Genomic DNA, 14,328 nt, shown 5'->3' on the forward strand with positions numbered 1-14,328 from the left:
AGGGGACAAAGAATTCAGAAGGTTTCAAATACTAGAATAATAGAAATGTAAGTGATCATTATTCCCTCCTCTGTAAAATGGGGTAAGTGGTGTGTAAGTAAATCTTCATTATATAACGGTTGAGACAAACCATCCTAGAGGCTGTCATCCAAATATGAGATATTGCACCTTTCTCGGCCTGCTTACTCCCCCTATTTCTGCTGCCTCTATGGTTTATGGAAAATATAATACATTCTATGTGATTGTCGTGTGTGTGTGTGTGTGTGTGTGTGTGTGTGTGTGTAGGGGAAAGACGCAATGAAAGAAACATCTATGGTCGTGTTCAACATCTGAGTGCTGGCTGCGTGGAAGGCCGGAGGAAAGACCGGTCGGAGGTCCCAGGTCTGGCCCCGCCCAGCAAGGGCCCCCGCCTGTCGTCCCCGCAGCGAGCCTGCCTCCCTTCACCCGGGCTGGAGTAACGGAGGGAGGGGACTGGGCGGCGCAGGGGTGGAAGCGCTCCGACCGGCAGCCCGGGAGGGCGCCGGCCAATCGGAGCGCGCTCCGCCAGCGGCCAATCACGGGCGGCGTAGCCCGGCAAATCTGCCCGGCAGTGCGGGGCGGGGCTGCCGGGAGTCCGGGTGCCGGCGGTTACACTTCTGAGCGCCTTCGGAAAGCCACAGGGCAGGGGGAGTGTGTGCTGAGAAGCCGGGGCAGAAGGAGTAGGCAGGCCCAGCTTCTGTGCCAGCCCAGTGACACACATAGAGGCATAAATCTGTCTGGTGATGTTGCGTCCGGGCGCTCACGTGTGTAGAGACCCACCGGCTTGTCTGTACGCCATGTGGGCACCTGTCGTGTGAGTGGCTCCGGGCGTGGCTGCTCATCGGACGTTCAGTTTCTGTAAGATTTATCTCTAGGGGCCTGCCTAACCTCGGCTCCAGGGGGTAACGTAAGAAGTTTAACGGAGCCAGGTCTGAGCAGATTAAGGGAGTGGAACAGCGGCGGGGCCGGAGAGGGTGGGGACTGCGGGTGCTGGAGGGGGTAGGGAACCACCTATTTGCCCCGTCTCCCAGGCAGAAAGGTCTTTTGGCAAGACTGGCTTGACAAAGATGGCCCTGGAATGTCTAGAGTCCGGGCAATGATGATCACTGAGTGAGTGGCGCTGGGCTGAGCCTGGGCAGTTTGTTGACTGACAAAGAGGGATGCTAGCAGTTAGGAAGGTAAGGAGGAAACTCAGGATGGGGACCATCTGCTCCCCCAACCCCAGCGGGACAAAGACATCATCGGAGGTCTGCAACGCCGACTGGATGGCCTCGCTTCCCCCTCACCTCCACAACGTCCCCCTTTCCAATCTGGCAATCCCAGGTACTCTTCTATTCCTACTTGTTCCCACTGTGTTTGCTTCTGCCATTTTAGTGTTGTTATTATTAATGGATTGGGTTGCTTTTCTGTTGTGCTGAGAAAATAATTGTCAGTGACCTTACTAAACCTTTTAATTTCCAATCAAAAACTTAACACTGAAGGAGCTGCTGTAAACAGATTTAAGTACACTGCATTATTGGCAAAACGGACTTGGGAGAATGGAAGCACCATTTTTTGTTTGTTTGTTTGCGTCTTTTTGTTTTGTTTGTTTTGTTTTTACTTGGTAGCCTCATTCTAAGAATGTTGCCTTCTTAATGTTGGAACCAGGCCATGTGAAGGGTGCATGTATCTGAATCACTTAGAGAAAAAAGGAGAGATCAAGAGTAATGAATAAAAAGTCATTAACAATTTTAGATCTGGATCAAAGTTAAAACTGAGAAGTATTTTCTTTCTCATTTATCTGACCTTGCATGTAGGAAAAACAAACAAAGATTAGCATTAGAGAACAGGTTCAGAACCAGGACTGAGTATAAACACACATGTTTTTGCTGTTGGAAAAGCCAGAAATAGAGAACACAAATGCTCATCAGAGGTCACAGGCAGTCATTAGGTGTGACGAGGTGGTGTTTGAAGGTTTGTCTATATATACACAGGTGTCTGCCTGACTGATCTAGAACAGAAGCCTTGAAGAGCACTTCTGCTCCAGCCGCTGTTCCTCTCCTGGGGGTTTTATGCCTTGGTACCACTCATTAAATTTGTTAAATGTGTCCTCTTCTTGCCACTCGAAAGCTGGTTAAAACATGGTTTCTAGGGAAGGACCTTTGGACTCCAGTGAGCTTGATGTGCTGTGCTGGGCCAAGTCCCAGATGCCTGGACGTGAAAAGCACCCCTAGGAGCAGGGGATGGACCACGGCCAATGTTTTCCTCACCTGGAGACATAACAATTGACGTTCACCCCTAGACTACCAGACAAACTTGCAAGCATCCCTGGGAGCAGTCTGATTTTTTTTGCATGACCTCATGCAGCCCAGCTCTTTGCTTTCTATGCATGAGGAAGAGCAGAGCCAGCTCTGGATGCAGCCTTTTCCTCACTTGCCTCTTCTTTTGGAGGTCTTCCAGGTTCATTGTCCTTATGGCTCTTGTTGCTTTTGAGCAAGGAGAGGGCTGCTAAATCTCTTTATAGTTACAATCACTTGTGTTTTATAAGCTATTGACTACAGTTCCTTGGGAAATGCCAGCTGGTCATGCTTCAGAACAGGTCTTTTCCAGGCTTAATTGACGCCTGTGGAGTCATCCCTGAAATGATGCACAGGCTTCTTTGAACATTAGTCATTTGTCTTCAGGCTTTCCGGTGGGATTGTTCGGTCAGGTGGCATGGCAGGTAGTGTGTGTTTGCAAACAGCATGGCATCTTAGGCAGGCCCTAAATGACTCTGTCATTCATGGCATGTCCGGGGTAGGCTGGGGCTTCCTCCTTCCTGTTGTACTTGGGACGGACAGATCAAACAGCAGCAGCTCTGCCGGTGGCTTGACTGTGCACTCTGACACCGTGACTCCAGAAAGGAGCTGCACATTTGTTCTGCAATCTATAGGGTATCTCTCAGTTGCTAGAATTGCCAGAGCCTGCTGCTGTGACTGGAAATGCTATGATTAGTCACCATGGAGGACATAGGAATTTGTTCACCCTACTTTGTGAAGTCTGGTCCTTCTATGCAGGAAAAAAAAAAAAAAGGAAGAAAGATAGAAAAAGAAAAAATGACCTTGACTCCTCAACATGCTGAATTCATTTCTGTGAATGTCCTTTTCCCAGCGGTAGAAAGAGCATGAGTGTATGTATGTATGAGTTCAACACCGGAATCTCATATAAGTGCTCGCCATTTACAGACCCCCCACCAACCCTGCCCCCCCCCACAGTTTCCTTTCGCCTGCCTCAAGCTTAATATTCCCTAGCTAATGGCTAGCACTCAAGTTCTGCCAAGCCTTGCGGAGAAATTCTGAAATACAGAAGGCATTCAGGAAGTGGAATCCATCATCTTCCTCCCCCATTTCCCCCCCACCTCTTCCCCTTCATGAGCACCTTCAGCATAATAGTTCTTAGTTACTAAGCGCTAACCTCAGCACCCACTGGCAGACAGTACCTCAAATCTCTACACTTCCAAGATAGTAACTAATATCCTCATTTTGGAAATAAGAAAATTATTGTCCAGAGAGGTTAAGTAATTTTTTAAAGATCACACAAATAGTAAATAACATTTAAGCCCCTATCTAGCTGGCTCCAAAACCCATGCACTATCCCTGTGCCCCTCAGGGGGCCTTGGGGAGTGCAGAGCAGCTGTGTGTGGGTACTGGGGGAGGGGGTGGTAGTCTAACTAAAAACCAGTTTTCACAGTCTGTCTTCTGCGGCAAATGAAATAATTTTTAAGACTAGGTGGTCTTTATCTGAGTGATTATATATCACTGTGAAGAGAGAGAGAGATAGACATATATGTGTGGGTATTATATATCTGAGTAATACATATATGTATTTACATGTTTACAATTATAAATATATATGTGGATATATATATATACATATATATATATGCATATAAAGAATTGGAAGCCAGGAAATTTTAAATTCAGATTTATTGCTTAGACCTCTTTTGTGTGATGTGTATGCACATGTATGTGCTCCTGTGTGCCAGCCGACGCAGGGTGTCTGTGAGATTGTGTCAGATCTGTCAGGATGGGGGTGGGGAAGCATTGACCTGGGAAAGGTCAGAGAAGAGGCCGGGGTTCTGGCAATAATAGTAGAACTGGGATGGAGTAAACTACGTTAGATTTGAGTGCATCTGCTGCATTTGCCCAAGTCATGATGGGAGAGAACAGGTGTGAACGTGTACCTCCCAACAAAGCCTTGATGTATTATTTTACTCATGCAACTGTTAAAAACACCTGTTAATGGCCCATATCACCCAAACATATTGAAATATCCTAGAAAAGAACCTCAGAACGAATCCGTTTAGAATGGTTGGAAACCCTAAGGGTAAAGGATCTGGAAATTGCAAAAGTCAGATTTTTAAATTAAATCTTTAAACTCTACGACCATTTTCACTGGCGTTAGTGAAAGCATGATATTCTTTATGGACAAACGGACTGATAGAAAAAAAAATGTTTTCTATAATGTATATAGTTTTCAGTGAATTCTTTTTCCATATTTTAGTGTATTTCTTTTCTTGTCATTTTTTAAAAACCATGCTTTTTCCCTTTTTATTGAAGGTAAATTTTTTAGTCTGTTGGAGAGAGCCTTGAACTTAAGAAATTTGATATTGTTGATTCTAGTTGTGTGATATTGAAGAAGCATCTGAATTTCTCAGGACTTAGTTTCCTCATTTCTAATTAAGATGTTGGAATAAATGAAATATAGAGTCTTTTCCAAATTAAAAATTCTTTGATTAAATGGAGGCTTTTTTTAATAAATGCCCATTCTTTGTCCAAACATGAAAAGAGATGGGAAGAATGAGTTGTTTTGGGTCTAAAAGCCCTTTCCTTTATGTTTTTTTCAAAAAAAAATTATTTTTGGCATGTGCAAACCAGTACTCACAACTGCCAGAATGAAGCAGGGTCCTCTCACTTTAGCATCCTAAAAGGGGCTGTAGAACAATTAGTCTAAATAAGCTGACCCTGAGTACATTTTACGAAACCTCCATGCTCAGGCCTGGGGGAGACCCAAAGATGAATCAGGCATCAACCCTAGTATAGAGGAGCTTACAATTTAGTTTTATATGCACAAATTACCTATATAGTTAAAAATAATTGGGGTAAATATTAAAACAGAGATTAAAGACGGTGTTATGGAAGCACACAGAAAGGAAAGATTCATTCCCGTTGGTTCCTACTTGTCATATTAGGAACTACTTTGTTGAAAAAATGGTATTTGACCCAAGATTTGAAGAATGGTCAAAATTTCAAGGGATGTGACTAGGCAGGCAGTCTGGGTTGGAAGGGGACTTTCCTGATGAAATAAACCAGTTAACCTCAGGGATGGGGGTAGATGGGAAATGGTTGGAGGACTTCCTCTCCTGCCTCTCAGTAATGCTTTGTTAATACCTTTATCATAGCACTTCTGAACACATTGTGATTTTTGGCTATTTTCATCCACATCATCTATGAACAACTTGCACGCAGGGAGTATGTCTTATTTCTCTGTATAACCCTAGATCCCTGTACAGGGTGGCAGCTTGGTCATGGGTGACGTGGATGATTGAATGAAAGGGACCCGAAGAGTAAGGATGCTGGAGAGTGGCTCGCTTGCAGCCACCATCGTGTTCGATTGTGGTCAGAGCTAAACTGAATGGATTAATTAGGTTTACCTGGCGAAAAAGCCATATGAAGTCACCTGAACATTTTCCAACCAGCTCTTGTTACTTCTGCCTAGTGTTCCCATAGCTTTAGAGAAGGCTCGTCACTGAGGCCCACTGGAAGTGAAAATTCTGAGGCAGGCAAAATGGTCAGGAGAGTCAGAAGCAGCGTTCTGGTGTAACTTGTGCCCTAGAAACAATTCTTTCGCCCTGCATCCTTTCTGTCTTCTCTCTTCCATGGTCAGATGTGAGCTTCTCATGTTTCCTGCCTGCCCTCAGCCTCAGCCTGCTCTCATTCCTTGTTGCCCTCTTCACCTTCCTTCTGCTGACCTGGCCTCTCCCTTTCCAGTGTCAACCCTCGCCCAGATGCTCCTCACTGCTCCCCAATTCCCAGACCCTTCTCTGTTCTCATCCTCCTAAGGACCATCCCCTCCTTTTTTACCTTTCTGGAATTCCATCCCTGCCCTATGCAGTTCGACCTTTGACCACTTGGTGGGTTCTGTCGCTCTTCTCACTTCCCACATGTGCCACAAGCGGACGAGGAGATTACTACGGGGGCAGGACGAAGGGATCATTACTCAAATCCTGCTTTCGGAAGTTGGATTAGGTCTGGTGCATCCAGAAGAGATTTGGGGACCCAAAAGGGCATAAAATACATTGTGGAACAGGAAGTCTAGGTTGACTCCACTTTGAGGATAGCATGAGCCATGAGTTGGCCCTAGAAAGAAACCCATCCTCCTACAGAATTTGAGGCTGTGGAAAACCAAGGACCAAGCTGAGTCTACCAGGGCTGACCCAATCAAGAAAAACAATCTCATGGAACCAAAATGGACTCTTAGGTAGGAAGATGTTTTTGTTATTGTTTTTTTTCCTCTGGGTGGTCATGGTGAGGGAAAAAAAAAAAGGCTGTGACTTTGGTGTTCTTCTTAGTAGTTCTTTCTTCTAAGGAGGCTCATCACTTCCTTCGATTTCCCTACCAGTGCCCCCCAATCACACGAAAGCCACAAGGAATTCAGAAATCCCATGTGTCTTCGAGAGGCAGAACAAACCATGGATTGATTGGTTTAGAGCATTAATTCTAGAGCCACTCTGTCTGGATTTGAACTTTAGCTCTTTCCCTTATGACTCTATGACCTTGGGCAAGTTACTTATTCTCTGTGTTACAGTGTCCTTCTCTGTAAAACAGAGATAATAAAGGCACTACATCATTTAGTTAGTATGACAATTAAATAAATTAATTCATATAGCATGCTTGGAATCACTTCTGTCACAAAATGATGGGTCATTAAAAATTAATTATGATGAATTTATTAAAAACCTGCACCTGGAATGGACAACTAAAAAGAAGTATAAGATCAGTCCATACCCTCAGGTAACGTACAGTCTAGTTAAGGAGCTGACCTCCCAGTTAGGCCATGTGGCTCAGTGTTCTCTGTCTGATCAGATCAGGATAACCTGAATGGTCATCCCCTCAAGGGGGCTTAGAGTTAAGGGAAGGATACATGAAGGGTTGCCCAGGATGTGAGTACCAAGGGAGACTTAAGTGCAGCATGAGGGCCGCTGATCAAGAGAACCAGAAAATCCTCTTTAGCTACTTACGATGTCCCCCCTCCCAAATTCAGCTGTCAAACTTTGTTGTCTTCAGCCATCCAAAGCCTTTGAGGAAAATGCAACTCTCTGTGACAGGGCCCTGCTATTAATTTTGCTCCTCCTCTCCTCATTTCCCCATCACTTGCCCTCCTAACCCAGTGCTTCTGTTCCCAGCTCAAGACGAGGGATGTGACGAAATGCTTTCCTTTGAATAGATCTTTATACGCACTTTATAACTCTTTCCCCAGCCATTGGAGTAGCCTCACAATCCCTCCGAACATACGCATCACGCCCCCGCACACGCTAACACAGATATTGTGCATCGCCCAGCGCACACACTGAGCTGTGACCTCAGGAGAGCCCCAGTTTTCATGCCTGTTGCTGTCTTCCTTTGATAAAGATCTGGAGAAACTTGCCTACGGACATCTCAAATCCTAGGGGCCTGCCACCTGCACCCACATGTACGCCGCCGTCTCAGACATGCTTCCGAAGCTGGCAGTTGGCTTCAATCACACGATTTGAGCTGACTACCCCCCACCCCCACCAGGGGCAGGCTGGCTCCAGTCTCCCCACCAGCCTCCAAGAGTTCCTAAGCACCGGCAGCCAGAAGTAACTGTTAGTGACATACTTTGTCTTTGGGAAAAGCTTGAACCTCTTTATGAATGCTGAGTAACCCTAATTAGAGCTTCAAGCCAGGCCCGCAGAGGAGGCTTTATTTATAGAGGAGGGATTATTTATAGAGGAGGGATTATTTATAGACAGTGTAGTAGGTGGGTGTGTTTGTGTGTGTGTGAAGGATTTGAACACCCGTCAAGAACCACATCGAGGTAGCGGAGCACTGTGACACGCCGGCGTGAGGAGTTACACGCCTGGAGCGAGGGCCCTTCTCCTCTCACGGCTCAGAACTGGGGTTATGTTGCTGAGTGCCCGTAAGGATGAAACCGTCCGTGGGAGGATTACATTAGTAGGTCTCTAGTAGCTCCAAGAGAACATGGGTTTGGCCACAGAGGCTGGCACTGCTCTAAGGGGACGTGTGGGTTGTGCTAACTATGAACTGTCGGCGGTCTTCCTGGGATTCGTGGTCTACTAAGCAGCTGGAATTTTCTAAGAAAATAACAGGTGGTTTGGGGGGGTGGGTTTTTTGTGGGGTTTTTTGGTTTTTCTTTTAATTTCCAATTATTCCAGAACTATTGGCTATAAGGTATTCATTTTTTCCAGAGAATATTCTGTCACTATTTTTTTTCCTCTGTACAGACCTGACAGTATCAAAATAAAGGAAGAACCTGGAAGCATTTGTACCCTGTAATGCTAATGTGTCGGAGCACACAGCAGTCTGCAGTAATGGTGGAACTGAACGATTCCTAGATGCTGTCAGACTGAGATGAATATTTTATGAACATGTATAATTTGAAGGCTTATATGCTGAAAGCAATATTCTTATAAGGTATAATTGAGACCAGATGAAAAAATGTCAAAGAGATAAAGGTGAAGACAGCATCCCTCCTTCCTGAACTTTGAGCTCAGGTCATTGTCATGACAGGAGGTGCCCATATGGATCTACGTAAAAGTTATATGAGCACATTGTGTCAATTTGGCAGAAAAAAAATTACAGGTGCTTGTTTACCCCTTTTGCTCCTTTTGGTTTTCATTGCCTAGATTTAAAACAATGTTTTCATTTAAAGGAAAATCAGGTATTCAAAGGATACTTGTTGAGCGCCTTTTGTGCCAGGTACTGTGTTAGATGAGGTGAACATGGAGAGAAGATTCTTCTCCCTGGTCTTCATGAAGTTATGATCTTATAAGAGAAGCTAAAATTCAAACACTCTGGAGAAGAATGCATAAGGTACTGTAACACTCAGAAAGCCAACTCCCAATTCCATTACTGGGAGGAGGCAGGAAGCCTGCTAGATTGGGTTTCAAGAGGAGACGAGCCTTGGGTTGAATCATAAAGAGCAAATAGTAAATAGCCAGGTGTTACAGGTGGAGGGAAGCCTGTCACAATGCAGAGGCACTGAGGAGGGGGAGGAGTGCGATTAGGGTGCCTTGAGAAAACCCAAGCAGTCTGGTGTGGTCAGAACTTAGATTTCATTTAAACAGAGATGAGATTGGGAAAGTAGGCTAATGGGTCTTATGTGGCAGGCTAAGATTGAACTGTAAACATTACCCCAGGGCAAAAAGCAGCCATTGAAAGACATGGTCAGGAACGGGTGAAAAGCCCCCAGAAAACTGCACAAGGGCTAAGAGAAACAAAATGGCACATCAGTTATTAGGCATGCTGAGGGGTAATAGGAGAAACTTACTGCTGCTTTCATTTCATGTTTAATACATATGTATTGATTTCCTCTCATATGCCAGGCCCTCTGCTAGTCACAGTGACGATGGTTACACACAGTTCCTGCCTTCAGAGAGCTTACAATCTAGTTGGAGAAATGGACTTATTTTTTCTTAAGATTTTATTTATTTGAGAGAGAGAAAGCATGTGAGCACAAGTGGGGGGGGGGCGCAGAGGGACAAGCAGACTCCCCACTGAGCAGGGAGCCTGATATGGGGCTGATCCAGGACTTCAAGATCATGACCGAAGGCAGATGCTTTAACTGACTGAGCCACCCAGGCGCCCTGGAGAAATGGACATTTAATCAAATAGTTATATGTGATGAGTAACTGCTCTTTAAAAACAAAACATGGGCGCCTGGGTGGCACAGCGGTTAAGCGTCTGCCTTGGGCTCAGAGCGTGATCCTGGCATTACGGGATCGAGCCCCACATCAGGCTCCTCCCCTGGAAGCCTGCTTCTTCCTCTCCCACTCCCCCTGCTTGTGTTCCCTCTCTCACTGGCTGTCTCTATCTCTGTCGAATAAATAAATAAAAATCTTTTTAAATAAATAAATAAATAAAAATAAAACAAAATAAGCAGTTATAACACAATATACTATGCAGAATGACTGGGGAGATAGAAGTTACTGCTGGAGGAAGCACATGGCATGGGCATCTTTAACAAGACTTGGGAGCCCAGGGAAGCCTTCCGGAGGAAGTGATGAATATACTGCAATGGGAAGGATGCATAGGAATTAGTCCAGAGGATGTGAGTGTTCTAGGAGAGGAAATAATGTGGGTGAAAGACCTTGAGGAGAGAAAATGGCCCACTTAACAAAGCAAAGTTGGTCATGGTAGTTGTACTATTGGTTTCAGGAGGGGAGGGGCAAGGAGTAAGGTGGCAAGGTACAGGGAGGCCTAGTAAGCCATGTTAAAGTCATTTAGCTTTACCTCAATGATGGTGGGAAGGACATTAAGCAGGTGAATGACAAGGTCAGCTTTATGCTTTGGAAAGACCACTCTGGAAGCAGTCCCGGAAGTATATTGGAATTGGGAGTACTGTAGCCAACTGGACCGGTTAGGTTGTTGATGAGGCCATCTGAGTGGGAGGAGATGCTGATCTGAGAAGGAAAGTGACAGTGTGGATGAAGGAAAAGGGAAGACACAGGAGATATATGGGAGGAAGTATCGACAGGACTTGGCAATTAATTGGTGGGTGAAAATTGGGATATAGGAGAAGCAGCGGGGTTAGAGGTGGCAGAGGGAAGCAGAGTTTGGGGCACGCTGAGCTTGAGGGACCTATAGGACTTACAGAATTGGGAGAAGGGCATAGACAGCGCTCAGTGGAAACCATTTCAGAGCTCAGTCTTACTTTTCACAATTTGCCCAACCCCTGACCCTCACCCACAGCTACTATTATATCCAATATAAGATGATTTGAGTTTGAAATCACTGTCTTTATTCTTTTTATATATATATTTTTTAGATTTCAACTAAAATTTTACTTTGTTCAGGAACCCTGTCCAAAACTTCTGGTCCCAAATAAGTGACCCTCAGAAGCTCATCTCGTGTTCGCTTGTTCTGCGTGAATTCTCTCATGTCTTGTTTAATGATTTCTTCAACCGTTTTGGCAGCTTGGGGGTGGGAGTTGAGGTTAGCTCTGTGCACTATAGCACAAATCAGCTGTGAAATGGGAACATATAGTAACTTTACCACGCCATCAAATACCATTTACTTCACCTACTCATATCTTGAGTTACACCAAAAGGCTTAATAAAAGCAGGAGACTTTTATAGTAGAATATTGAATTTAATATAACCTATTCTAATACCCTAAACATTTTCCTGTTTTCCCTTAAACCTTTGAATTATTGTTATTTTTGTGTTAAAAACTGGAAAGTTGTTAAAGAGAATGTGATTATTTTGGAACTGAGAAGGCTTATAAGGGAATTACCAAGGATTCTTTGTGAGGTGTTACTTTACCAAAAACGATGCCATCTGTTCAGAGACAAAACAGGGTGATAATTAGCAAAATAGAGAAGGAAATTCTTATTAATGAATTACCTATGCAGTCTCTTACTTTGAGACGGGGATCAGAGTCTGCCGGACATTTGAGGAAGAGAAAGTCTTTCAAAAGAAAATAGATACCCGTCCATCTGAAGAGGGCTTTAAAATGCCTCCCATAATGGAATTGAAACCCCTCTGACTCATAAATCCTAGGATGTTGGGGCCAATTTGGAGAATATCTGGGGCAGTGGAATTTTCATGGTGCCTGGCAAGAGCCTGGGTGAGGCCTGGTGTCCCCCAGGACTCCCTCCTCAAGGCCAGAAGTAGGGAGTGTTGGGCAGACCTTGAACCAGAGAAGCTCTGCTTATATTTGTTTTACGTATAAATACCTCATCTGACAACATTCCAGGTCTGAAGAGCACCATGAAAAGCTCTGATTTACTCCAGCTGTCTAGCTCATCCAGCCAATGGGGGGTAGACCAGGAGTAGCTTTCTGGATTCCCAGGCTAATGCTGGTCCTCAAACAGTGGGATGCCTCTTGGCTTCTCAGCACATAAAAATAAGTTGATCAGCTCTGCTTTCCAGTGTTCTGCCTAACCCAGTTGCTTTGTTGCATTGTGAATAATTCCAAATTCAGTAGGCACTTGATTAAAAATTAAATGGACCACATGGCCCTGTCAGATCTTGTGGGCAGTTTGACAGTTGTGATTAATACTCTACCACACACCCTATGGAAAATAATCCAGTCAGATGGATGAAGTTTATCCGTTTGGGCTGACAGGGTTTAAAGACGTTATTCTTTGGTTTGAGACTCTGCTAAATGGTCCCCGGACCTCGAGCGTTGGACTCGTGCTGGCTGGATTCTGTAGACCCCAAAGATGCCTCAGCCTTTCTGCATTTGTCAGCATGGGTCACAGTCCCTACAAATGCTGTATTTTTCCCAAGGACCTAATTCAGGTGTGTGAAATGGGAGACCCCCAAGGAGAAGTTATTAGAATATAATTTCCACAGGTATGAGTCGCAGGGAATCTACTCTTTAGGACTTTTCCTTTTGAATTGTTCAGTGCGATGTTTTATTATAGCTGCTCCTTTCATCATCCTTTCTGACTTATTTTTGTCCTGTGTGTTTTCTGACATATTCCTCTTCATTGACCCAAATTACTCAAGCTAGGAGGACAGATGGAGATAAATGGAACTGGGGGTATCCAGGTGCTGGGGATGAGGAGATGCAGACAGTGAACTCTGCCTGTTTCAAGAAGATGGATGGACCAAAGAGAGGTTTGGGAAAGGGTCAGAGGACCTAGGCTTACCTGCCCTAGGCAGCTCTCGAACAGCTGTTGTTCAAGCAGTCATGCTTGCATTTATTCTAGATGCATGTATTCAGTGCCTGCTGTATGCCAGAAACTTAGGAACTGGAGGGAGACGGGTGTGATCAGACATGCTCCCACCTCAAACACTCAGTCACATGTCCATGACAGATACGGAGAAAATTGCCACAAGGTGTCCCAGGTTCATCAAGTTCGAGAGGCCGTGGATGTACAAAGTGAAAAGTACTTAAATCGACTTGGTGGGGTCAGGTGAGCTCACAGACAGATGATGTGTGACCTGGGTCACAGATAGGTAATGAAAACACAAAGGCAAGGGGCAATGAGTTTGTTCCCAAGGACTGGGAGGGTTTTCTGTTTCTGTCTTCTTTTAAGCAAATCTTTGCAAATGAGTATGCTCTCAGCTCAGGCCACAGACCTATGTTAGCATGCAAAATTACAGTCTGGTCAATCCCATTTATTGTAGTATTCTTAGAGATGAAATGCCTGGTCCATAACACAAGATGTTTTCTACAAAAACTGCCCTAAACATTTCCATCATCTAAAGACACATGTTCATTTTTATGTCTGTTCTTAATACATTTTACCGTATCTCTATTTTTAATTTTTATACACATGAGAAACAGTATAGAGAAGTAGCTCAGAGTATGGGTTCTGTTCTAACTATACCAAGGATCCAATCCTAATTACTAGCTACATGACCTTGAATAAGAAGTTTAACCTCTCTGTCCCTTAGTTTTCTCATCTGTAAAATGGAGATAATTACAGTACCTGCTTCACAAGCACAAGGTTAGAGGAAACATGGTCTATAAATCCACCCTCACTCTGACACCAATTGCCAGTTTTGGGGTCTTCAAGATCACCTTAGTTTTGCTAGATAATTTGCTGGAAGGACTGACAGAACTCACTGAAAGCTGTTATACTCACAGTTCCTATTTATTACGGCTAAAGGCTACAGGTTAAAATTGGCCAAGTGAAGAGGTTCACAAGGCAGAGACCAGGAGAGTTCCAAACGTGAAGCTTCCAGCTGTGCTGTCTCCAGTGTTGTGGACGGTGCTGCTTTCCCGGTATTGATGGGCGGCAGTACACACAACATACTGCTTACCGGGGAAGCTCATCTGAGCCTTGGTACCCAGAGTCCTCATTGAGGCTCCACGTGGCTGACCTTAGTATCGGGCCCCTCCAAGGCCAAGCATCTATCCACCTGACAAAAAGCCATCACCATAAATCTCATCCTTAACACGTTCTGATGTGGCCCCAAAGTCCCCAGGTAAACGAAGATACTCTTACCAGGCAAGCTGTTCCAAGGGCTTGAGAGATTACCTCCCAGGGCCAAGGAAAAAGACCAGCCCTCTCCTTGGGTGAGGTTAAATTCTTTACTACACAACAAAGTTCTTGAAGAATTGTGTAAGATAAAAC

At 44.7% G+C, this 14,328-nt stretch overlaps 1 protein-coding gene across 3 annotated transcripts in view; it reads left to right on the top strand.

The window, feature by feature from the left end:
- Positions 1-606: 606 nt before the first annotated feature.
- PLCXD2 (phosphatidylinositol specific phospholipase C X domain containing 2) overlaps positions 607-14,328 on the top strand; it is a 51,178-nt gene continuing 37,456 nt past the window's right edge. For all 3 annotated transcript variants that reach the window (XR_004624657.1, XR_004624656.1, XM_002917316.4), the window contains exon 1: positions 607-1,341. Coding sequence is in view for 1 of the 3 variants with exons in the window: in XM_002917316.4 (XP_002917362.1) it covers positions 1,179-1,341 (163 nt within the window). In the remaining 2 variants the exon portion in view is untranslated. The remainder of the gene's footprint in view (positions 1,342-14,328) is intronic.

Source organism: Ailuropoda melanoleuca, chromosome 1, assembly GCF_002007445.2.
Source record: "Ailuropoda melanoleuca isolate Jingjing chromosome 1, ASM200744v2, whole genome shotgun sequence".
NCBI lineage: Eukaryota > Metazoa > Chordata > Mammalia > Carnivora > Ursidae > Ailuropoda > Ailuropoda melanoleuca.